Source organism: Eleutherodactylus coqui, chromosome 1 (assembly GCF_035609145.1).
Source record: "Eleutherodactylus coqui strain aEleCoq1 chromosome 1, aEleCoq1.hap1, whole genome shotgun sequence".
Taxonomy (NCBI): Eukaryota; Metazoa; Chordata; class Amphibia; order Anura; family Eleutherodactylidae; genus Eleutherodactylus; species Eleutherodactylus coqui.
Genome location: NC_089837.1, coordinates 97604396 through 97628178, shown reverse-complemented (window position 1 = coordinate 97628178; position 23783 = coordinate 97604396). Strand labels below are relative to the sequence as shown.

Below are 23783 nucleotides of genomic sequence, written 5' to 3'. Positions count from 1 at the left end.
ACTTTCAAGAGCAGGAGAATGGATGTCAAAGAACATTGTTTGGTCTTATGGTGAGGAACATTAGGATAAACTGCTCCCAGGGTTGCAGGCTGGTTGGAGTTCAATAATTAAATAATGCCATGTTCATAAAGACAAAAACAAAGAAACAAAAAAAAACTAAATTACACATTTGCTAATCTCAGTAATAAAGCAAAACTTTTTTCTTTATAACTTTATTTGTCTTCTGTACAGTTACATCTCGGTTGTTGTATATGTATAAGTTACAAGCAGGACATAAAAAAGCATTTAATAAAAGAAAGAAAAACCACACAAAACAAGAAAATAAATAACTATAAAATGAATCCTACCCAAAAGCCTTCAGAAGCCCCAGCACACCCCCACCCCAAAAAACATCCCGCCATACACGTTGTGTTTCGTGTTGCTAATTTCATTTAAAGTGTATCTCTTTTGATCTATATTTCAATTTTAATGAGATTTGTCACACTTTTTACGTACACTAAGAGCAAATTACACCCTACGTCTACTAAATCTATCAATTAAATTCTTAAATTTTAAAATGTAAGTGGACTCTATTTACCCCCATGTCTCGCTTGTCTAACCATACAGTCTCCTCCGTCCATGACTGGAAGATTATTGTATAGGAAATAAATATATACAGAAATATCTGATATTATGTAAGAGCACTATAGCCACAATAATGCACTCCTAAGAAAAAAAATAAACTTTGGGACTTCCTCTTTAGCATATGTAACATAAGGCCGGGTTTACATCCTGTGGTTTATTCACCGGTTATCAATACCTATCTATTAAGAAAAATTACTGCAAGATGGAGAGGCTACTCATTATGGTGGAATAAGTTCCTGACGTTCCTTAGGAGCGATCCCGTGTCATACTGACATGTGACCAGTGCAGCCAATCACTGGCCTCAGTGGTAATGTGTCAAACTTATAGGCAACAATAATGAGGTTAATGATTGGCTGCAGCAGTTACATGTCCATATGGCACATCATTGCTCTAGGAAGCTAGAGAAAGACTGGTGTGATACCGCTAAAGCGGCGGGGGCATGTGTGTGTTAAAGGGAGTGCAGGATCACAAGTTATTCCTTATCCACGCGACAGGGAATAACTTGCTCAGGGATGGGGGTCTCAACGCTGAGGCCACCCATCGATCCCAAGGTGTGTGTGTGTGTGTGTGTGTCCCATGCCCCCCCATCCTCCTCACAGCAGGCTTACTTTACCCACTGCAGTGAGGAGAATGAATGTAGCACTGGCTGCTCTAGTTTCCTCCTCACTGTGGGGGGTGTGGTAAGCCTGCAATAAGGTCGGGGACATGGGACCCCCGTTCTCTGGATTGGTGGAACTCTAACTGATCGGCAAATTATTCCTTATCCTGTGAATAGGGGATAACGTGTGATCCTGGTACAACCACTATAAGGAGGCGAGTACTGTGTTTTTTGTTTATAGAACATTTGCCATGTTGCACATTTTTAACAGAAGAGCTTCCAAACTCCGATTTTCCATCTTGTCAACTTGAACCACTAAATTCTTTCTTTCTTTACTCTAATCAGTAGTCTGTGTCACTCCTCTGAAGCACAAATGGAAAATCCATATATTCCATAGTGACAAGCCATACAGCAAGGGACCAAGCTTACACATGCGGTTTTTGGTGCGTTTTTTTTTTTTTAAAGTGAACCTGTCACCACGTTTATGCTGCCACAAAAATAGGCAGCATGAACCCGGGCCCGATATGCCCAATGTACGTTGTACAATGAAACGCTGCAGCGTTCCAGAAAAAACACACTCAGAATTTTGATTTGAAGCGCAGCTGGAATGGAGCTCTGAGTCAAAGAGGCGGGTAGTGCCAGGCACTCACTGCCTGCAGCATCAAAAGTGACAGCCAGCTTCCTATACACAAGCAGGAAGAGGAACCGACAACTCTTGTTGCAGTTGGCGACAAGAGGCCGGTGCTTTGACTCGGTGCTTCGCTCTCGGGGTTCTTGAGTCGGGTTCTTGTTTTTTCCTGAAACACAGTAGCATTTCAGAATAAAACATACATGTGCTGATTGGGATATCTATCGGGGGTTCGGGCAGCATTAACCTGGCGACAAGTTCCCTTAAAGCCAAAGCTAGGAGTAGATCTAAAAAATATGGATAAATACAAGTGCTTTCTTTATATTTTCCCTTCCTTTGTGTTTCACTCCTGGCTGTGGCTCAATAATTGCATGTGTAGAACTGGCTTTGATTTGGCTACCAAAACTAGTACATTAAACGTCATGTCCTGAGCATGCCCAGACATACACATACTAAGTCGATGCATCGCAATCACTACAACAATGCACAAAATGGCATGAGGCACAAGCATTATCAACTGGACTGTACACTTATGGGTAACCCCAAACTGCCAATAAAGTATATCCGACATTGGCTGTGAGATGGGGAATGTGTCATTAAGAAGGGTCCATTAAAAGTTTATCTAAGTCTGGCTAACTTCACAAGCACTTGGTATAGGCAAATATAAGTGTGGATGTAGCAGAACTGAATGAATCACTTATCAGTCTGGAGTGGAGTTACATGTTCATAATATCTGCAGTCCTATGTAAAATGGACAACCCTCGAGTTGTGTCCAATAATACTAAGCTCTGTCACATCTGTAATATATAGCTCTATTGTGCTATAATCTCGCTTCCTCTGTCGTAGTTGGGATTCGTCACGATAGCATTTGATAACTTTCATCAAAATCCATTTCTTTTTACATGACCCCCCTCATGCTACAGTGATGATTTCATCTCAACCCTGCCCCATGGCTTATAATAGGAGTTCATGAGTCTTATATACCAGGAATGATTCTTGCATGCTGTATGTATAAAGAAGGCCTTCAGAGACAACACAGACGTCACTCCAGCATAATATAGACAATGAAAATACACGTTATACATCAACCCGATCACAGCCGGAACTGGATGCACTCTGCGGCACAGCTGGAGGGAAGTGATGCCAAGTAGTTTTCCCATAGCAGGCTGATGATTTGTGCTGTGAATCTAGGTCTCTCCCACTACTGTCTGTGTTGTTGTAAGGTTCGGTGGGTCTCGTCGTACGATTTCTGTGTAGTCCTTTTGTTGGAACTGTGGCAAGATCTTAACGTCTGAACCAGAACCAGCTGTTGAGGAGCCAGAAGGCCACAGTGATGGAGTACATTACCATTTCTCTCTTGACCCTTTCCTTGTTCTCCTCTTCCAGGAGGAGGAGGCGCCTGTTCAGCTTGATGATCTGTGAATGTAGAGATTAAATTGTAGCATCATGTAGATACAGGCTGTACACTGTTATTTGTCCCATTCAATCAGTGATTGCCTGTATATATAACTGGGGTTGCTGTCAACAGGAATGATCCGTAGCAAAAGCTTAAAGTCCCATTTAGACGGGACGACTGCACGAGCGCTGACGTCACCGCCAGGTTGTTAGCGTTTAGCCAGGCAGATCACCGCTGGCTTCTCGCTCAGTGCTTCACGTTCCATGTGAAGCGCTGAGCGTTTACACTCAGCAAGAAGTCAGTGATCCAGAGAGGATTTCCATGCTCGTTGAAAGTGAGCTGCAAACGAATAGCGCACGATGGCTGCGCTTTTAGATGCGATGATTATCGCGCAAATTTGTGCTTTTGAACGAATTTTGCGTGATAATCGTCCTGTGTAAATGGGCCCTAAAGCTAAAGAACACAGGTAGGAAGCAATCTGACCCATACAACACAATGGCTGACCTGTCTTCTCAGTGACGCTGCATCAACTAATGATAGGTCATCTGGTGTCCCATCCATGGTGGAATCCAATGATGAAACTGCATACCTACGGGAAAACAAGGTAAACACACGGCACTGAAAATCAGGCAAAAAAAGCACAATTTGTGATAAAGTGTTAGAGCCAGGAAACTAGTGAATCCATCCATGTGCCTATTCACTAGCTGCATCCCCAGTTCCCATCTAGGAGACCCTACAGATAGCTAAATGGTTTTTCTCTGGCTTATGGAGCCCGTTATAACGGGATCGTTCCCCAGCATAATCTGTGACTATTACAAAAAGACCTTTAACATGAAAGGACGTCTGTAATCTAGATTTAGTATAGGAAACTAATTGTAACATGATGTGCCAAGTACAGATGAAACTAATCGTCTCTTTATCTTCCTCTGTGCTTTCAAACACAGAAATCTGATTTTCTGTGCTATTCGTGCGGTATGTAAGTTGCTATCGAACAGGTCCGCAGCTGAAGTAGTCCAGGTTCTTTTTGCCTCCATGCGTACCAAGCCCCCCCCCCCCCCCCTTCATATTGACCATTTCCGTTTCCAGCTCAGGCTGGAGACATTGGGGCATACTTATCAAAGCGTTTACGCCAGTTTCTGGAGTAAAAAAGGCGTATGTTTTTACATGTATTCGCAACTTTTTCCCATTTGCGCTGGACCCACTAACATTTTTTTTTTTAAGTGGCTGTGGCCGCCCCAGAGAGACGGACTTATGTATAAGGCCGAGTGTCCATGGTCGGGACGAAATATTGCAAGCGATATTCCGCCGCGGGGAAGCACTAGTATCACCACGATTTATCCATCTTAAAGATAGGTTCATCGCCGAGAATCGCGGCATGCCACGATTTTTAGACGTGAGCGATTTTCTGCTCGTGTACACAGGGCGGCGCTTTTAATAGTTATCCTATGGAAACTGTGGGATGTCAGAAAAAAATCTGCGCTCAATTTGGAGTGCAAACTAAGGACAGCTTCACATACAAGAAATGGTTTGCTGTAACACTTACTTGGAAGGAGGGGGGTATGATGCACAGATGCCCCCTCCTCAGAGTGTCTTTCACGAAGTATACAACTATGTTCCAAGGTGCATAGTAATAAACAGGATACCTTAATCAGGCAATCAGGCAACGCGTTTCGGTGCAATGTAAAGCACCTTTATCAAGCACCTGGCTTGAGAAAGGTGCTTTACATTGCACCGAAACGCGTTGCATGATTAAAGTATCCTGTTTATTACTATGCACCTTGGAACATAGTTGTATACTTCGTGAAAGACACTCTGAGGAGGGGGCATCTGTGCATCATACCCCCCTCCTTCCAAGTAAGTGTTACAGCAAACCATTTCTTGTATGTGAAGCTGTCCTTAGTTTGCACTCCAAATTGAGTGCGGATTTTTTTCTGACGTCCCACTTTTTGTTATACCTGGGGGAGTTCTGGTTCCAAACCCACCCTGGCTTGTATCTGCAGCTCTCCTTTGATTCAGAGGATCAGAGTACTGTGGAAAAGATTCATCGTGACTGTTGACGCGTATTCTATCAGCCGTGGATTATACTTACCTGTGGCGCTCTCTACTATTTCTTTGACCTATGGAAACTGTGTCATGCGTGCGAGTTATTACGCTATGACAAACCGCCCCTGGACAGCTAGCCTTACTTAAACTAATAACTGACATGAATTATACCAGATATGCACGTCAGATCAGGCCTGGCATACTTTTCTGTCTAAGCTCACGGAACGTGCCAAATACATGAAGAGTTGTGCGCCTCGTCATGTATTCAGCGCACTGTGCACCCAAGGAAATTGTACTAAACTGGCAAAGGAAGTGCTGGGCTTAGTAAATTTTCCCAATTATGTGTCTGCACTTGCACCACATTTCCACAGAGATAAACATAAATCACTGCACATGCAGGGAAGCCAAAAGTGCGGCGCCAGCACAGACACCAAGGGAGATTTCTCAGCTGGTTTTTGGCATAAAAAGTCACACAATTCAATGAAAGCCCTCCTGGCTCAAAAATGGTGTGACTTTTTGAAAGGTATGTCAAAAGGGAGCATAGCCGCCTCAGACCAACACATTTATGTATAATTTACACCAGAACCTGGCCTAAATTATAACAGAAATTTATGTCAGCTCCTAGCTGGCGCAGACTTCTGTAGAGGCGCACAGAGCAGCCGAGGTTCGCCTCTTCATATATTAGGTGCATCGTGCGCTGGCAGAAATATTAAAGTGGGTCTCCAGGGCTAAAGGTGTATGTGGTACTGCAGCTCAGCTCCACTGAAGTGAATGGGAGCTGATCCGTAATACCAGACACAACCTGCGGACAAGGATGGAGCTGTGTTTAAGAAAGCAGTCATGTTTTTTTAACCCTGGACAACCCATTTAAGAGCAGTGTATGAAATCTCTCTGAGTTGGAGACTACAGTCATCATCCTGAGGGGGAGGCTTGCAAGCATGGAGTTGGAGAGAGTCCAGATGACTTCGGCGGTGGAACTCCTCATTGGACGGTTCAATTAAAATTTTCATATTGTGCGAGCAGCACAGAAAGTTTGATTCCTCGTGTCTGAAAGCACAGAGGAAGATAAAAAAAGGTTCTGAATACTTTTATCTGTAGCACGACAGGCTTCCTTTAAGAGCTGAAGGCCTCAATGTGTTTTCTCAGTTGCGTTATATAAGACCACTGCTGGAGTTTATAACTAGAGCTTTGTAAAAATTCTTTTATATGTTACAAAGATTGTTGGAATGGACGTCTGATCTTATGCCTTTATTTCCTTGCCACCCAACTGTATCATACTACGGACTAGGTTGATATGAGGAAGAGCAATTATTTGTGCGGCACGAAGCAACAAAAGGGAAAACTGAAAAGTTAGTAAAGCATGAAATTAGAAAGAGAAGGGATGTAATGTGCAGTAATCAGAAAAGCTGTCATTCTGGTATAATTAAGGCAGCAAATTCCTGCAGGATAATCATCTGATTCCAAAGCTTTTGCATGAAAGAATAATTAAAACCATCCTATCAAATGAAACTTGTTAAATATGGGCTAAGCATTAAAGGGATTGTCTAGCTGTAAACTATTAAAATGGCCTATTCTCAGGGCAGATCACCAGTAGTAGACCAGTGGAGGTCCATCAGCCCCCACTGAGCAGCTGTTTGCTGGTCTGGTGCACTTGTGCAGAGAGAGGATTTCTCCAGGAAGCAGACAGCTCTGTTGTTACTGTAGTGGCCAGGTTCGGTATTACAGGCAAAGTTCAAAATTGGAATGAATGGGAACTTTGTCTGCAATACTAAGCGTGGCCACTGCTGTAAGAATGGAGCTGTCTGCTTCCTGCAGATATCAGCTCAGTGCACCAGACCAGCAGGGGGGTACTGGGCGATGGATCCCCAAAGATCTACTATTGGTGATCTGTCCAGAAAATAAGCCACCAATAGTTTACAACTGGACACCCCATTTAAGGACTGAGTCAGATGGGCTGTTTATTTGCTCAGGATATTAGCCTTAGCTATATTTGTAAAATGTAGGCAAATTAAAAAAGGAGGTTCCCAACCATTAAAAGAGTATTCCAGTTTAAAAAAAGGGTATAGATTTTTCCTATATACCTTTAATATCAATAACTCGATGTCTTGTTGCTGTCAGTCAATAGACACCTTCATGATTTATTTCCAGGGGATGTAAATCCACCCTGCTCATGTGATGGAGACACCGCTGCATGGCATTTTACAAGATACACATCCTGCAGCAAGTCATGTAGCCGTGTGTCATTCACATGACATGGGCAGGAGGAAACATTGAATGACAGTAAGCAAACACCTTCAAAATCATGAGGAATTGATGCAGAATGTACACTGGAAACTGTTAGGCGGATTTTAGATCACAGTCCTGTCCGAGTTCATAATAGAGTAAAACTTGTACTCATCAAAATCAACAGGGCTGCTCAGGCAAGTGATTTTGGTCCGTGTAAAAAAAATAAAAATCCAATTCAAGGCTACTGTCCCCCGGCATCGGACCACACACAGACCTCGGGTGCACCGCGCACACGGCCATCTTAACTAAGGCTCTATTCCCATGGACGATTTTCCGGTGCAATTTTCAGTCCAAAAAAAAAAAAAATTGGACCGAAATCACACAGAAATATAAAACATTCATTTGAACCCCATTCACATGGGTGGTTTTTTTTTCTTAACACCCCCCCTGGTAAAAAAAAAATGAAATGTCAATCCCAAAACCACAAGAAACTTGGACAGATTTTTCAGGACTGAAAAAACCCACCTGTGTGCGTGAGTCCTTAAAGAGGTTATCCATAAAATGGATGGCCTATCCTGAACATTGGCCGGAGTCCACCACTCGGGAATCCAGCTGATTGGGTGCCCGCAACACAGAGGGGTACGGAGCGTAAGCTGCTGCTTCGACCCATGTAGTGGCCAAGCAACAGACCCTAGCTGATCAACTACTGATGACCTACCCTGAGCAAATGTCATCAATTCCCCCCCCCCCCTAGAATACCCATTTAAATTTTCATTATATACCATTTATTAGCTGAAATCGGACACTGATGGTATAGCTACACAATACTTTAGGCGTTGATGAAGTAGAAATGTCATATGGACCATCATTTGATAATGACCTTTTCATAGGCTCAAAATATTAGCACAAGCGCTTCAACCTTCGCTGTAAAGGTGCAACCAAAAGTGAGCACCAACACCTTTACAGTGGTATGCCAATATCTATAAGGCTCATGAAAAGGCCCAATGGTAGCTGCTCCAGTCCCAGCCAAACAAACATCCCACTGACCTAATGCAAGAAGAGCGAGAAGCAGAATTGTCAGCGCCTCAACAGTCCAAATTCAGATATCTAGTGATTTATTAGCAGCGGATTACCTTGTATTATCATGATGAGGAGCAGGAGCAGAGGCTGAAGACCCTCCACGCAAGACTGGCCTAAGGGGTGTTAAGAAGGAAAACAAGGACAGAAAGGGAAGGTGAAGACAAGAAGGGCAAGGAAACAGCAATCACTCAATAGCTGTAGGCTTAGGAGCAACAAATGCCCACATTGGTGGGTACAAAGCTGAAGGCACTGCGGGGGGTGGCAGTGGGGTATTAGGACAGGGAACAGGGAAGACATTCACCTGCGGTTGTCATCCAGCACATCGAGTACCTGCTGATAAGCCCTGCGGGTGGAGGTCTGGATGAACGACAGAATGCCACGGGCAGAGAAAAGATCTGCTCCATCTGCGGGGAGCGAGGGAGCAAGGTTCGGGCGGCCTGTGGGGGCAGGTGGAGTCGGGCTGACCGGAGGAGAGCAGCAAAGAGAAACACAGAAGTCAGACCGTGTGTGTGTGTGACAGAGAAAGGTGGATACATATGACTGCCGATATGCACATTGGAGAAATTACAGCAATGGAACATGCGTAGCAGGAGATGTGGAGGGCTACAAGCCAGATAAAAGGCATCAGGAAAGGAAAGGAAAGGAAAGGAAAAAAAAGTAGAAAGATAGCAGGTACACAGCGATAGTCCGCAGAAGAGGAGAAATCAGAAATATGAAAAGGAGAAACAAAAAAAGGAGAGAAGCCAGATAATGCATGTTCTGGGAGTCCCAGATGGCACAAACACAACACGAGGGCAGAGGGTGAGCAGCCAAACCTCAGGCAGCAGTAGTCTAAAACACAGGCTCTATAGGATTAAAGGGAAGGTCCAGCTACATAACCCATTTTTCTTATTGTTCTAATGCAATTAAAAGTAATAGATTTTTAATCATTTGCAAAGTTGCTTCCTGTTTTGCATACACAGCTCTGTTTTTAACGTGTGTATCCGTGGTAACAGACTACAATCTGGTGTAGTCTGATCTTGCAGTCAACACTCCCTTTTATTTTTCCCTCACTTCTTACGGTATTTTTACATGGGTCAACTATCGGACAAAAAATAAATAAATAAAATAATTTATTCTTGAGCGATTTTGACTGATAGTCATCCTGCGTAAAAGCAGGACCCAACAGGGTGCTGAGCGAGAAATTGCTCAGTAGTCGCTGGTTGCTTTGTTTCCGCTCAATGAAATTAAGCGACTAACAAGTGACTTCTCACTCAGTATAAGGCTACCTACATACAGGCGAGCGTGATATTGAGCAGTGAAGCTTGGTCAGATATCACGCTCATGAACGTGCGATTTACCTGCAGATAAAAGGCATTTTTCAGGCAAAAACACATCTGTGAAGTTCTGATCCTCCCATGCATGTGCGATAGAGAATTGGAAGGGTTTCCCATTGATTTCAATAGAAAAAACTTTGCATTGCACGGACTGCGAGGAAATAAAGGTCCCAATGAAATCAATGGGCAATGTCTTCCAAGAAATGCAAAAATTTAGAGCACACCACGTTTTTTTTTTCTTACAACGCTTGTGTATATTAACCCCTTGAGTGGCGGGTTTCCTACCACCCTGTCGTGCCCACCAGGGCAGGTTTTTTTAATGGGCCAATCATTGAATTTCAACTAATTTTGCAGTTGCGTTCCAAGAGCCATAACTTTTTCATTTTTCCATTGACCAGGCCATATGAGGGCTTGTTTTTTGCGGGACAAGTTGTACTTCTTGATGGCATCGTTTTTGGGTATATATAATGTATTGCAGAACTTTTGTAGGGAGATTGGAGGAAAAAAAATAAATTCTGCCATTTGGTTTTTTGGATTTCATTTTTACGGCGTTCAACATGCAGAATAAATAGTGTGATAACGTTATTCTCCGAGTCAGCACGATTCTGGCGATACCAAGTTTATACAGTTTTTATGTTTCGGGGAGAAAAAAAAAGAAAAAAGGGGGCCATGTCATTAAAGGGTTAAATGTATTAACTTCCTTCTCTGGGTCATTACGACGCATGGATACCACATGTGTGATTTTATTTTACATTTTTTACAAAGTAAAGGGAGACAAGTGTTATAATTGTTTAACTTTTTTTTTATTTTTTTTATTTTTGTCCCTTTGGGGGAGTTTCACAGGGACCCATCAGGACCCCCGGATCACTTTCTGGAGGTCCGATGGTGACAGCCCTTTACATGCTGCAGTGACAGCCCTTTACATGCTGCAGTCACATAGACTGCAGCATGTAAAGGGTTAACACAGCAGAGATCAGAGGTTTTCTCTGATCTCTGCTGTAAGAGCTGGTACCTAGCTGTCCTCTGACAGCTAAGCACCAGCTCTCCCTGCCACAGAGACCATCGGCTTGCTTCTGACAAGCCGATGGTCTCTATGGCAACCTGTAAACAAAGCAGGAGATTGCCGGCATATCGGCAATATCTTCTGCTGGTTTTTCAAAGCCCTTGCTTTGTTCTCTGTGGGACTGTGCAGGCAGAGCACACTGCCACAGCTTGTGGCACTGTGCTCTGCAGCTCCCATAGTGATACATAGCCCGGAAATCTTCTGGGCTATATCACTATCGGCAGTGGAGCTCGTCCCGGAAAATTTCCGGGCGTGCCACTCAAGGGGTTCATATTTGCAAAAGATTGGTGCATCTCGCAACGTACAAATCTCACATGATTTTTCTCGGCCATGTGAAACCGGTCTAGACGGGAGTAATTCACCCTTGAACTGCCGCCTGTTTACAGCGAATGGAGGTGGGTGACCTGAAGAGTTCTCCAGCACGTTCCACCTGAAAGCACAGGAGCGATAGTCTTTGGGACGACTGTCCGTGTTTAAGCGCCCAACAGTCGTCCAGTCTAAAAGTACCCTTAGTTACATTCACTAGTCTAGCAAAAAGTAGAGGACTGATGGATGGCAATATGACTCCACGATCAGACTATGCAAGGTTTGCTTGTAGTCTGTTACCATAGCGACTAACAGGTCTGCATAGGAGCTGTAGACACAAAGCAGTAGGAGATTTTTAATTATTTTATAGTTTCTCTTTTATAATTTTAGAAGCTTTGGAAGAATAATTTTTAAAAATGGTTGCTAATGCAGACCTTCTATTTAACTAAGATTAGCTTCCTAACAGCAATTTATGGCAGATACAGATTAACTGCAAACTAGCATGGATTAGGCAACATAGCTATGAAAACCGTATAAAGTATACAACGCAGGGACAACCATAAGTATTATCTGCAATACAAATTGGGCGCATGAAACAGTGAATAGCAACTCAGCTCTCTGAGAGCACATCTAATTGTATCATCTTGTTATAGAAGAGGTTTTTCGAACTACTGACTGAGGACATATCAGACATGCCAGAAGAGTCAAATCAATGTGAATGGGAGGGGTCCTGCAGTTCTGGAGAAGGAGAGTGCTATAAATAAGAGCCTGCGCACATGCCTAGAGTTTTCAATGCAAAGAATTAAAAAAAAAAAAAAAGGGTCACATGACCTTAAGGTCCTTCTGCACGGGCTGGTTTTTGGGCCTGAATAAAGACTAATTTGACCAACAATTAGGCCATGTAAAGTTACCAAAGATCAGCTGCCAAACGTTCTATTGTTTGTGGATGGGTGGCACATCTCCCAGTAGGTAAAAATGATCACACTAGCAATTGTTATCCTCATAAGCAGATTCTCCGCCTGTGCAGAAAAAAAATTATGGAACAGAAACTGTAATAGGAATGATCCCTGATGACGAGGTCTGGCCCCACTGCACTGACAGCAGGCTGGACTAATCACAGGGACGGAAAAAAAGTCTATATAACTACAAGTAAGCCCTTTTCACAGTAACAGACTAAAATATAAATTCTTTATTAGGGGTATATTAAAAAACATAAAATGGGCTAACACACAAACAGAAAAAAATATATATAAACCAAAAAAGTCAGTTATTTTTTGGTATATCACTGGCCTCCACTCAAAGACCGGATATGTGTGTGGGGCCAGATAGCAGATCAGTGCTACAGGTAAGTGATAGAAAGAACTTAGTCACTTCCAAAACTGGTAAAGATCATGCAGCATCAAGATTTGGAGGTAAGATGCTCCTCCAACTTGATATTGAGATGCTGCAGTGATCCACCAGAGTGATTGCTGTCTTAGACAGTATCCAACATAGGGACGTGTCAGTATCTCAAACTCTTTGGCATCAATCACGGGCAAAGAGAAAGAGTTTTCCCTATAATAAGGATTTTTCACAGTCGGACACTCATAGTCAGAGTGTTAGAATGAATTGTGCTCGACGCGTTTCCCCACAATGGAAAATTGTGGTTCATCAGGAGCTCAGATGGATTCGACAGGCATTCGTATAGCACTGTTTGTAGTAATGAATTAGCAAACAATTTTTTAAAATGAAGTCAGATGGTACAGATAGTGCAGTGACTTAGAGGCAATCTGTATGATTGCTCAGTATCTCAGATGCATAGAAGCAAAATTGCGTATTCAGGCATCAACTAAAGAAATACACGTGCACTCCCAGCATTAGTATGCAGAGTATGGTCTCTATGCTTGATCTTAGTTGATGGGAGCTTATCAGTAGGAGGTCTGAGAGATATTGGCTCAATATATTATGAAAACTGCAGCCAAAGTATAGGCTCCCTGGGTAACAGAGCTATAAAGCTGAAAATCTGGATACAGCATCAGCTTGGCAGTTTAAATAATAGCCCAGTGTCATCAGGACTGTCTCGTCTAGATGATATAACGGAGATAAGGGGAGGATGTTAGGTATATAGGAGGTGGTCACCATATAAGTGTGGCCGCCTCTATAACCAAAATAGACTTCAGACCCAGGCTGAAACTATAGGCTTAATTTTAAATAGTATCAAGAGCCTCCCTGCATGCTACCAGATATAGAGCAGCAGCAGGTTTCTCTGATCTACTCCTTCCTACAGAAGATAGCTGCTGCTGCTCTATATCTGGTAGCATGCAGGGAGGCTCTTGATACTATTTAAAATTAAGCCTATAGTTTCAGCCTGGGTCTGAAGTCTATTTTGGTTATAGAGGCGGCCACACTTATATGGTGACCACCTCCTATATACCTAACATCCTCCCCTTATCTCCGTTATATCATCTAGACGAGACAGTCCTGATGACACTGGGCTATTATTTAAACTGCCAAGCTGATGCTGCATCCAGATTTTCAGCTTTATAGCTCTGTTACCCAGGGAGCCTATACTTTGGCTGCAGTTTTCATAATATATTGAGCCAATATCTCTCAGACCTCCTACTGATAAGCTCCCATCAACTAAGATCAAGCATAGAGACCATACTCTGCATACTAATGCTGGGAGTGCACGTGTATTTCTTTAGTTGATGCCTGAATACGCAATTTTGCTTCTATGCATCTGAGATACTGAGCAATCATACAGATTGCCTCTAAGTCACTGCACTATCTGTACCATCTGACTTCATTTTAAAAAATTGTTTGCTAATTCATTACTACAAACAGTGCTATACGAATGCCTGTCGAATCCATCTGAGCTCCTGATGAACCACAATTTTCCATTGTGGGGAAACGCGTCGAGCACAATTCATTCTAACACTCTGACTATGAGTGTCCGACTGTGAAAAATCCTTATTATAGGGAAAACTCTTTCTCTTTGCCCGTGATTGATGCCAAAGAGTTTGAGATACTGACACGTCCCTATGTTGGATACTGTCTAAGACAGCAATCACTCTGGTGGATCACTGCAGCATCTCAATATCAAGTTGGAGGAGCATCTTACCTCCAAATCTTGATGCTGCATGATCTTTACCAGTTTTGGAAGTGACTAAGTTCTTTCTATCACTTACCTGTAGCACTGATCTGCTATCTGGCCCCACACACATATCCGGTCTTTGAGTGGAGGCCAGTGATATACCAAAAAATAACTGACTTTTTTGGTTTATATATATTTTTTTCTGTTTGTGTGTTAGCCCATTTATGTTTTTTAATATACCCCTAATAAAGAATTTATATTTTAGTCTGTTACTGTGAAAAGGACAGCAGGCTGGACGATCAGCTGATCGATTGGGGTACCAAGCAGCAGATATCTGTCGATCAACTACTGATGACCATTCCTGAGGATAGTTCATCAGTTGTATAAGCCCGGAATACCCCTTTAAAAGGGGTCTTGTCATTAAAACCAAACCCAATTATCCTAGATTGGCCCTGCCTAAAATAACAAAGGAGAGTATACTTACCTCTTCTAGGGCCCCGGAACGCAGCTGACAGCGGCTGTGACTTTCGGGTAGACGACTGGGCGGAAACATATAACCGCTGCAACCAATCAGGGGTCGCAGTGTCACCATTGGCGCTCCTGGCATCAGTACTCATATCCTAGCTGACATAATCCCAGGAGTTTGGAAACAAGACACTGCAGCCTCCGATTGGCCACAAGTGTCACATACTTCCATCAAGCCTATGTAACCTGAAAGTCACAGTCGATGCCAGCGCTAGCTGGGTCACGGGGCCCAAGAAGAGGAGAGTATGCCCTCATTTGTTATTTTAGGGGAACAGGATTTGTTTTAATGACAAAACCCCTTTAACCTGCATATAAAAGACTGTTATAGATCACATATTAACCAATAAACCACAGCTCACTCCTGTTTATTACATAAGAACTCTTCTGTATTCCTGCTGTGGAAAGGAAGCCAAAGTGTGCCTTGTGTATGTCGGAACAAAGGATAAGCAGGAGATCGCACTTATGTCATCTATAAACAGGTTTAAAATAAGTCAATCTGTCTTCTCAGCAAAAAAGGTCTAATTGTTCTTTACCAGAACGCAAGTAGAATATGAAGATTTTGTGATGTCATATCTGACTATGTAAGGCCCCTTTCCCCTTCAGAAATAGCACCAATCTTATTTATGGACTGTCTAGTCTGGTCAGGTGAACACGACTAAGCTACAATACCAGGCAAAGCAAGTAGGCATGTGTGGAACAGTTTCTGGAAATCAAAAAGAAAGACAGGAAGACCCTTTTTTGACTACTCTCAGACAACCCTTTATGAGAGCTCGTCGTTGTATCAATGTGGTATATAAAAAGGAATTCTCAATGTAGAATTTACACCAATGCAGTGAGGCAGACTGTAAGGCACGGAGCTTGCACTGTACTTACATGGAGTCATTTCTGACAAGTTGTCCATTGTGCCTTGTCATGTTCTCACTGATTGAGCGCTCTCTCTTCTGCCGTCCCATGAGCCGCACCTAGGCAATAAATTCAGATGCATTAATAAAGAGTAGAGATGAGCGAGCGTACTCGCTAAGGCAAACTACTTGAGCGAGTAGTGCCTTATGCGAGTACCTGCCCGCTCGTCTCAAAAGAGTCGGGCGCCGGTGGGGGCGTGGAAGGGAGATCTCTCTCACACTCTCCCCCCCCCGGCTCCTCCCTGCTCACTCCCGCAACTCACCACTCTCCCCCGCCGGCACCCGAATCTTTAGAGACGAGCGGGCAGGTACTCGCATAAGGCACTACTCGCTCGAGTAGTTTGCCTTAGCGAGTGCGCTCGCTCATCTCTAATGAAGAGCTAAATATATTTATTTCTTGAAGCTTGTATAGAAGCAATATATACAACAGTGCTGTACAGAGATTGTAGTCACTGACAAAAATCATTAGCTCAGATGCACACAAACACATCAGGTGTATATTAACGGAACCTGCTGGTCATGTATTTTGTATGGCAACCTCCCGGCTCTCCTCTGACAGCATATTCGGGGAAGATACAGATCGGGTAACTGGATTTGAACTGCCTTGGTACCCCAATGCTCTGTCCTAAGCCCAATGTTGCTCAACATTTTTATAAGTGATCTGGAGGAGGGAATTGATGGGGAACTGATCAAAGTTGCTGACGACACAAAGCTAGGAGGGAAAGCTAACACTATGTAAGAGAGAGAGTATTCAAAAAGATCTATAAAAGATTGCACAGTGGGCAGCGACTAACAGAATGGTATTTAACAAGGAGAAATGCAAAGTCCTACAGCTGGGCAAGAAAAATGAAAAGAAAAAAAAAAAAGCACATACAGAATGGGGGGGAATTGGGCATAGATCATAGACTGAACATGAGTCAACAATGTGATGCAGCAGCCAAAAAGGCAAACACAATTCTGGGATGTATTGAGAGGTGTCGAGTTCTCCTTCAATGGAAGTGTTCAAATGAAGGCTGGACAAAGATCTGTCTGGGATCATTTAGTGATCCTGCAAAGTAGGGGTTGAGCAGGCGGTTGGACCCGATTACCCTTGAGGTACCTTCCAACTTTACCATTCTATGATCCTTTTTCTCTCAAGGAGACAAGTTGCTGCCAGAGTGCATGTATACTCAGCAGAGCATGCATGTGCACGGGTATGTTGATTTTAACACCCAATCCTTTTGTTCACTGAGAGATAAGCCACAGCCAGACAGAACTGGTAGCAGCTTACCTCCCCAAATATACAATAGCCAAACGTTTGTGTGTGTGTACATCGGAAAGCCGGGGAAAACAGCAGTTGAACACAGTTGATGAAGATGTATGGGCACCCTTACACCATGCCAAAACCTAGCAGCTAACTGCAACACATGATTTTAAGACCTACCTCATCATTTTGGAGAGTGGACATTGTAGGTCGTTCCAGGTCCAGGAAGTCCAGTGGTCTCTCACTGAGGGTCAATACCCGAGGTGGTGTCTTCAGTGCTAAAGGTTCAAAAGGGGTTGTCTGAATGAGATCCAGGTCCGCAGGCCTTGGAAAAGATGCTTCCTCATTTTGACCTGCAAAATATTGAGAAAATAATGAAAATTCTGAAGACCTCATGTAAAAGGTGATGTGTACAAATCTCCTAAGTGTGAGATTCAATGCCCCATTCACATGGCATATTTTTGGAACAGATTCCACACCTATGTGACTCCACATGCAAATCTATGGCAGAACTCCAAGGCTCAGCCCACTGATTTGCAATGAAAGCTGCACATACAATTATAAGCTCCAGCCACTACACAGCAGCAGCTTTTACTCCGTACCCCATGTATTGTGGCACTGACAACTACTGATCACCTATCCTGAGGACGGGTAGTGAATAGTACTTTCCTCGACAATCAGACTGTGTAGAGACATGTCAGTAATTGGCAACACCCGGTTGTCAATTTACTCCTACATTTCTAGTAGGAATAACAGAAGAATGACAATATAGAGAAAAGGTGACAAATCTTCCTTAAAAGGTTCTAGAAACGTAGAAGAAGATACACTCACCTGCCACAACAATTCTCTCAGGGACTTGCATGATGGCACCGGCCATGGGAATGTCAACTAGGAGTTGAGAAGCTGCTTCTGCGTTGCTTGGAGCGACTTTGAGCTTCTCCGGGACCCTCATTCTCTGGCTGATGCCCTCTGTATACTCAATGTCATACTGCATACGGCTGATTTCCGCCATCTCTGCTGCGGGAGGTGAGAATCCTGCGCCGTTCATCCTAGAAAGTAAATAAAGGATATTAGTCTTACAACTGCAACCAAAGCATGGAGTGAGGCTAGATCAGCTGCTTGACGCCAGTCGACTGAAGCAGCACCCTTTCTTCAATATTAATAGATACTGATGATTTTATAACACAGGATATAGCATGTGATCACATTAATGATGTCATATGACAGACCCTCATAACATGGGCACTGAACATATCAGACCCCTCATGAGAGACATTACGGGTCTGTGGAGACAAATACAGAACACACTGCACATTACTGAGCAAGATGGTGTAAGGCATACCCTGTGTATGGGTCAACGGGGCTCCATATGTGCACCAGTATGTGTGGGACCCCTTTATTATTACACCGTAATACAAATCAAACTGGACTTACAGCCCAAAACCACACAAACTTACCACAATGCATCAGCATATAGTCATCTCTTAGGGCATCTAATAGAGAGGCGAATAGATGCATTTATACCCATTACATACCCCAGTAGAAGTCAGACGGCTTCCAGAAGTAGAGAGCTAACCTCCGAAGATGGGGAAATCGGAGCACTGTGTTAGCGGTTAGATGGGATATAGGGTACGTCCATACTGGGCATATATGCATTGGGATAAGGGTTTACTAAATTCACTTAAACACCATAAATTTACCTGCAGTACAGATGGCAGAATGTCAATTTAGGGCGGCTTTAGACAATGGTATGTGCAATTCCGCACGCTTCAGTGCAACATATTTGCACAGTGAATGAGGTTGATCGGTAGATTTGCGCACACATCAGCGCACAGTACTGTGTTTTTGCACACGCATAAATTGTTCCCATATGCGCACAACACCCTTCTACCCCCACTGTAATTTGAAGGGCTATTTCGCCTAATGAGTTGTTCTGTTTTTCACAGAATTGTGTATTTGCGCACGCATTGAGCGTGCATTTGCACACCTCTCATAGACTTCTATGGGACCCTTGGTGGACAATTAGGAAGGAAAATAGAGCAGGTCCTTTTTTTCCCCCACATGCAGAAAACACATTTATGAAAACAAACCCATTGGCATCAATAGGTTCTATTCTCTGCACAGGAATATTTTATGCACGCAAATAAAATAGTCTCAAGAAGCCCTTAACCCACTTACACACAGCATCGGCAAACTGCTAGGATTTTACCGCCGTTTTCACGTGTAGCGCAGAGTGCTAAGGCAGCAAAAAATGCAGTCCTAAGCTCTCGCTCACGACTTGAAGGTTGCGAGTTTCATCTCCACATGGTTCAGGTAGCCGGCCCAAGGTTGACTCAGCCTTCCGAGGGCGGTAAAATGAGTACCCAGCTTGATGGGAGGTAATAAATAAACTACCTGAAAGCGCTGCGGAATAAGTTGGCGCTATACAAATAACAAGATTTTTTTTTTTAAACAAGATGCACTGCTTCCGATAGCGGTTTTTAATGCACCCCATTAGTGTGATAGGTGATGAGGTACATTAAAAAGCACAAAAATGCTGCAAAATAGAACAGACAGCGCTGGAAAATCGTGGCGTTCGAGCGAAGGTCTGCGAGGCCCCATTGCAATCAAAGGGAGCATTCTACTGCGATTAATGTGGTGTTCAAAACGCTGCAGTAATCATGGGATGAAGCGCATGTGTGAGCGGGGCCTTATACTGCAGATTTCAGCAAGAAATGCATGGGGTGAAAACTGTGGCAAGTCTGCTGGGACCCCCATTGCTGTGCTGGTACTCTAGCTCCATGTCTAGTCCGAGGACTCAGCTGTGTGTAGATATTGCAGCCCATGCATGTTGTGGCACAGCAGCCCCCCAGCCTAGCTGCGATCCCTGCTATTATTACCAGTAACCTCCTAGTCAGCCCCTGTAATAGCAGAGCTGTGTGAGGTTGTAGCCACCAACAGAGCTGATAATGTCTCCTCACTCTGGGCATACAACCAGCCTGATGTGCTCTGCATGAACAGCCAAGTTGGTGCTGTGCCCTCTACACATTGGAAGGATGATGGCATGTGGTAACTAAGGCAGCGGGTGAAGTGCATCCCAACCCTCCATATGTCTGGTATTTAGTACAACAATGTAAACTACACTAATAGCTAGATCTAGATTTTATATAGTATATATAACATCAGCATCTTGGATGTACTCTAGGCTAGGTGAGTGGGGAGAGAGCCGATCCGCGGGCCTGTACGCAAAGAGGGGGAGCCGGTCCGCGGGCCTGTACGCCAAAGGAGGGGAGCCGGTCCGCGGGCCTGTACGCCAAAGGAGGGGAGCCGGTCCGCGGGCCTGTACGCCAAAGGAGGGGAGCCGGTCCGCGGGCCTGTACGCCAAAGGAGGGGAGCCGGTCCGCGGGCCTGTATATGGATGAGCACTAGTTCTTGCAGAAAATTCAGGTTCCCAGCTCCATGTAAAAAATGATTTACATTCCTGAAGTAAATAGGGGGTCTACGTATGCAGAAGGGATGCGTTTTGGCTAAATACATTTCTTTGCACCGTATTATTAAATCTTGCCAAGGCCGATTATCAAAAGCTGTCAAGTACGGTCGTATGTGGTATTCGACCACGAGTCAAGTTCACTTCCATGGAACTGAGCTGCAATACGCGACCACCAATGGACAGGTCTGGTGCAGTTTCTGGAAGAAAGCAGTCGTGTTTAATCCTGTACAATCCCGTTGAAGTGACCCTCCGGTTTCTGAACATAACCATGGACCATTTCACACGAGCTGCAAAACGCAGGTATGCGAGGCTCATGGTGTCCAATGGAGTCTGTCAGGCTATAAAACATCTCATGTGAAAGAACCCATTGGAGACCATGGAAGTCACACAGGCGTTTTGCAGCAATGATTTTGTAGCCCGCATGAACGAGGCCTTTGTCCCACAGGAGGAGTTGGGGGTATTTTACTTTCAGTTGTTGTTCTCTGCCACCTCTGACTTGCCGGTTTTGTGCCCCCTTTTCAGCTGTCCAAGAGGGCTGCAGCAATTTTTTATCCAACTAAGGCCGCATGCACACGAGCGGGCCAGATTCTGCATGCGTTAGCCCGCAGCCGAATCCGCCCCTGTGCCCAGCCAGCACCTGCGCGTACTTGTATTTTCTTATTTTCTGTTCTGCGGATGGCGAGCCGTGGGGACCATCTGCAGAACAGATGTTTTTTTAAATTCCTGCTTTTCCTGCCAAATTTCCCGCGGTTCAGACGGCTTCCATGAAGCCGTCGTTGCGAAATCCACAGGAAAATGGAGCAGAAACCCGCAATTGGTTCTCTCTCGTTTGCAGGAAGAATCACTTTTGCATTGCATGCTATGGACGGTATTTGCAGCGGAATCAGAATGTGGTTGGATTCCGAAATTCAAAACTGCCCGTGTTCATTCACCCTTATGCACACTGCTTTCTGATTGGCCACTGTGATCACATGAGCAACTCTGGCCAATCAGCGAGCAGCTATAGTACATCATAATGCACTGTGGGAATTAGGTAGATTGTTTTAGCCAAAAACAGAACACAGGAGCAGAGGATCAGAGAAGAGCAGCTGTATGATATACTCCCCCCACCCCCGGGGTGCCGGCACAGAATTCTGTCTTAGACCTATAGGGTCCCTTTAACGTCCCCAAGTCAGTGACTAACTGGCTGCTGCCATCATTTTATTCAACGTGACAGATTCACTGCACTGATTTCTAACGGAGTGGTTTCTAGGCACATATCACATAGCAACCACAGTCCTTCCAAGGAGGAGGTCAGACAGGGCGTCCGGACCGACCAGACAGCCGAGTCATCAAAGTGACGCATAGCTGCAGGCGTAAGAGGGGAAAGAAGGAGCCGTCGGACTGGTGCTGGGGTCTTTCACCGTTAGGCCAGGCTCACACGACTGTGCTAGAATTGCGCTGTACGCCCATATGATACGCGGTCGCTCGCAGGCAATTACATTGCCTTATGCAGGTCCACTACATTAGCATGTAGGAATTGCGTAATCTGGGAGCGCAAAATAGAACATAGCAAGTTCTATTTTGCGGCGTATATATGTGATAGAGCCCAGTGCTCTCTATTGTCGCATATATACACGCGCCCACATGCAATTACATGGCGTATGGGCGGTGGTTATACGCATCATCACTAAGTGACGGCACGGAAAATATACCCCCCCTCCCCCCCAAACACAGGTGTACTGACCATGACTTGAGTACACAGTACAATTTCACCGCCATATGCCCGTCACAGCTGTACAACGCTGCGGGCGCCCTGCGGCGGGTTACACTTACAGCCTTATATTTGCATCCAGAATATAAATAGGTGCACAAGAGATAAAAAGGTGTAATGCAGAAACATCTAATATAAAAGGTGCAATAAAGTGCTAAGTACATTAATGACGCCTCCTGCAGTCATACAGCCCCACATCTCCAGCCCTCACATGTCAGTCATAACAATAGAAGGATGTGTCATGTCTTCTATGAGGAAACCCCCAGCCTCAGTATCCGCACTCACACATATCATACTGTATACGTGGCAGCCGTATCTCACGGCTATTATTATACTCACTGGATATCACCCTGCGAGAGCGCAGCTTCCCTGAAATGACCCCACTCAGCCGCCGTACCCCGGAAATCAGGCGCACATAGTCACGTGACGGAACAGGAAGCCTGTGCACAAGGATAAGACGAGTGACGTCATCATAAACCGTCGGAAAGCTGCCGGCATATTAACTTTTTCTTCCCCACTTCTGCCCTAATCAGCAATTCCAGCAACCTGATTAGTTGTTTGGCTAATTCACAATTCCAGCAACCTGATTGGTTGTTTCAGGTTGACTGATTCACTAAACAACTAATCAGGTTGCTGGAATTGCTGATTAGGGCAGAAGTGGGGAAGAAACAGTTAATATGCCGCCCGGCAACTATTTGTTCTAAATATAGTCAATAAAGTTAAGAAGGCGAACAGAAGCACACAATGTAACAGCCTGGGCTGGGATAGGTTCGCTATTGGCTCTTGCTGCAGTGAGCAGACACTAGATGGCGCTGTAGGATCATTTCATGTTAGAGGAGTGAGCAGAGCGCCATTCTCCATAGCAACCAATCATCCGCAGTCTTCCCTGAACGAAAGCTCAATTGTCATAGGCTGCTGTGATTAAATCTGCCCCTCATGAAGCCACTTCTTCTGTGACATGTCATGCTGACACCTTGAATATTGCAAAACAAGCTGTAGCCATTTGCAAGGGTGTAGCTATAGGGGGTGCAGAGGTAACAGTCTAACCCCCCTTGGTGACTGAGAGGGCCCGAAGACCCCTCTACCACAGAAGAACGCAGTAAAAATGTATCGCCTCCGGGCCTGTACAAACAAAGATGGCTGCCCCGCTTCCCTGACTACCTGAGACACCCTGTACATAGTATGCACTGGTTAGACATGGCAGGCCGCTCTGACTGGCCAGCACTACTCATGTGGGCAGCACTGGTTAATCATAGAAGCTGTAGTGTCTTAGCCTGTCTTCACACAGCCGAGAAAATCGTGCGAGATTTCTGCGCTTTGCGAGACGCACAATGGGGTCATACATAGGAGCCATTTTTTTTTCACATTGCATTGCGCTGCGGGGAAAAAATCGCAGCATGCCCTATCTTTGGGCGTTCCCTTGGAACGCATCGCCCATTGTTTTCAATGGGGTCAGCAAAGCATCGCATGATGTGCGAGGTGCATGTGAGTGCAATGCGAGGTTTACCCATTGAAAACAATGGGAAACACTCTTGTGA

At 44.4% G+C, this 23783-nt stretch overlaps 1 protein-coding gene across 4 annotated transcripts; it reads right to left on the bottom strand.

The window, feature by feature from the left end:
* Positions 1 to 202: 202 nt before the first annotated feature.
* On the bottom strand, positions 203 to 22727 carry MFF (mitochondrial fission factor). 4 transcript variants are annotated; one of them, XM_066598182.1, is made up of 8 exons: positions 22585 to 22727; positions 17855 to 18072; positions 17204 to 17376; positions 15752 to 15840; positions 8897 to 9055; positions 8649 to 8708; positions 3751 to 3835; positions 203 to 3266 (listed from the first exon to the last, which is right to left on the bottom strand). In XM_066598182.1, the coding sequence occupies exons 2-8, from the start codon at positions 18069 to 18071 to the stop codon at positions 3135 to 3137; spliced, it is 915 nt and encodes a 304-aa protein (XP_066454279.1). In that variant the 5' UTR covers position 18072; positions 22585 to 22727; the 3' UTR covers positions 203 to 3134. The 4 variants fall into 4 exon arrangements, with proteins under 4 accessions (XP_066454279.1, XP_066454280.1, XP_066454281.1 ...); XM_066598183.1 differs by lacking the exon at positions 8649 to 8708; XM_066598184.1 differs by lacking the exon at positions 8897 to 9055.
* Between the last annotated feature and the right edge of the window lie 1056 nt (positions 22728 to 23783).

Bases quoted from the DNA above. Each gene is read 5' to 3' on its own strand.
- MFF (XM_066598182.1), bottom strand. From the start codon at position 18,071: ATGAACGGCGCAGGATTCTCACCTCCCGCAGCAGAGATGGCGGAAATC. The intron at 9,056-15,751 runs GTAAGTACAGTG...TCCTCCGGTCAG, and splicing joins CTTGTCAGAAATGACTCCAT to CCCGACTCCACCTGCCCCCA. The intron at 8,709-8,896 runs GTGAATGTCTTC...AACACCCCTTAG, and splicing joins GTGCTGGATGACAACCGCAG to GCCAGTCTTGCGTGGAGGGT.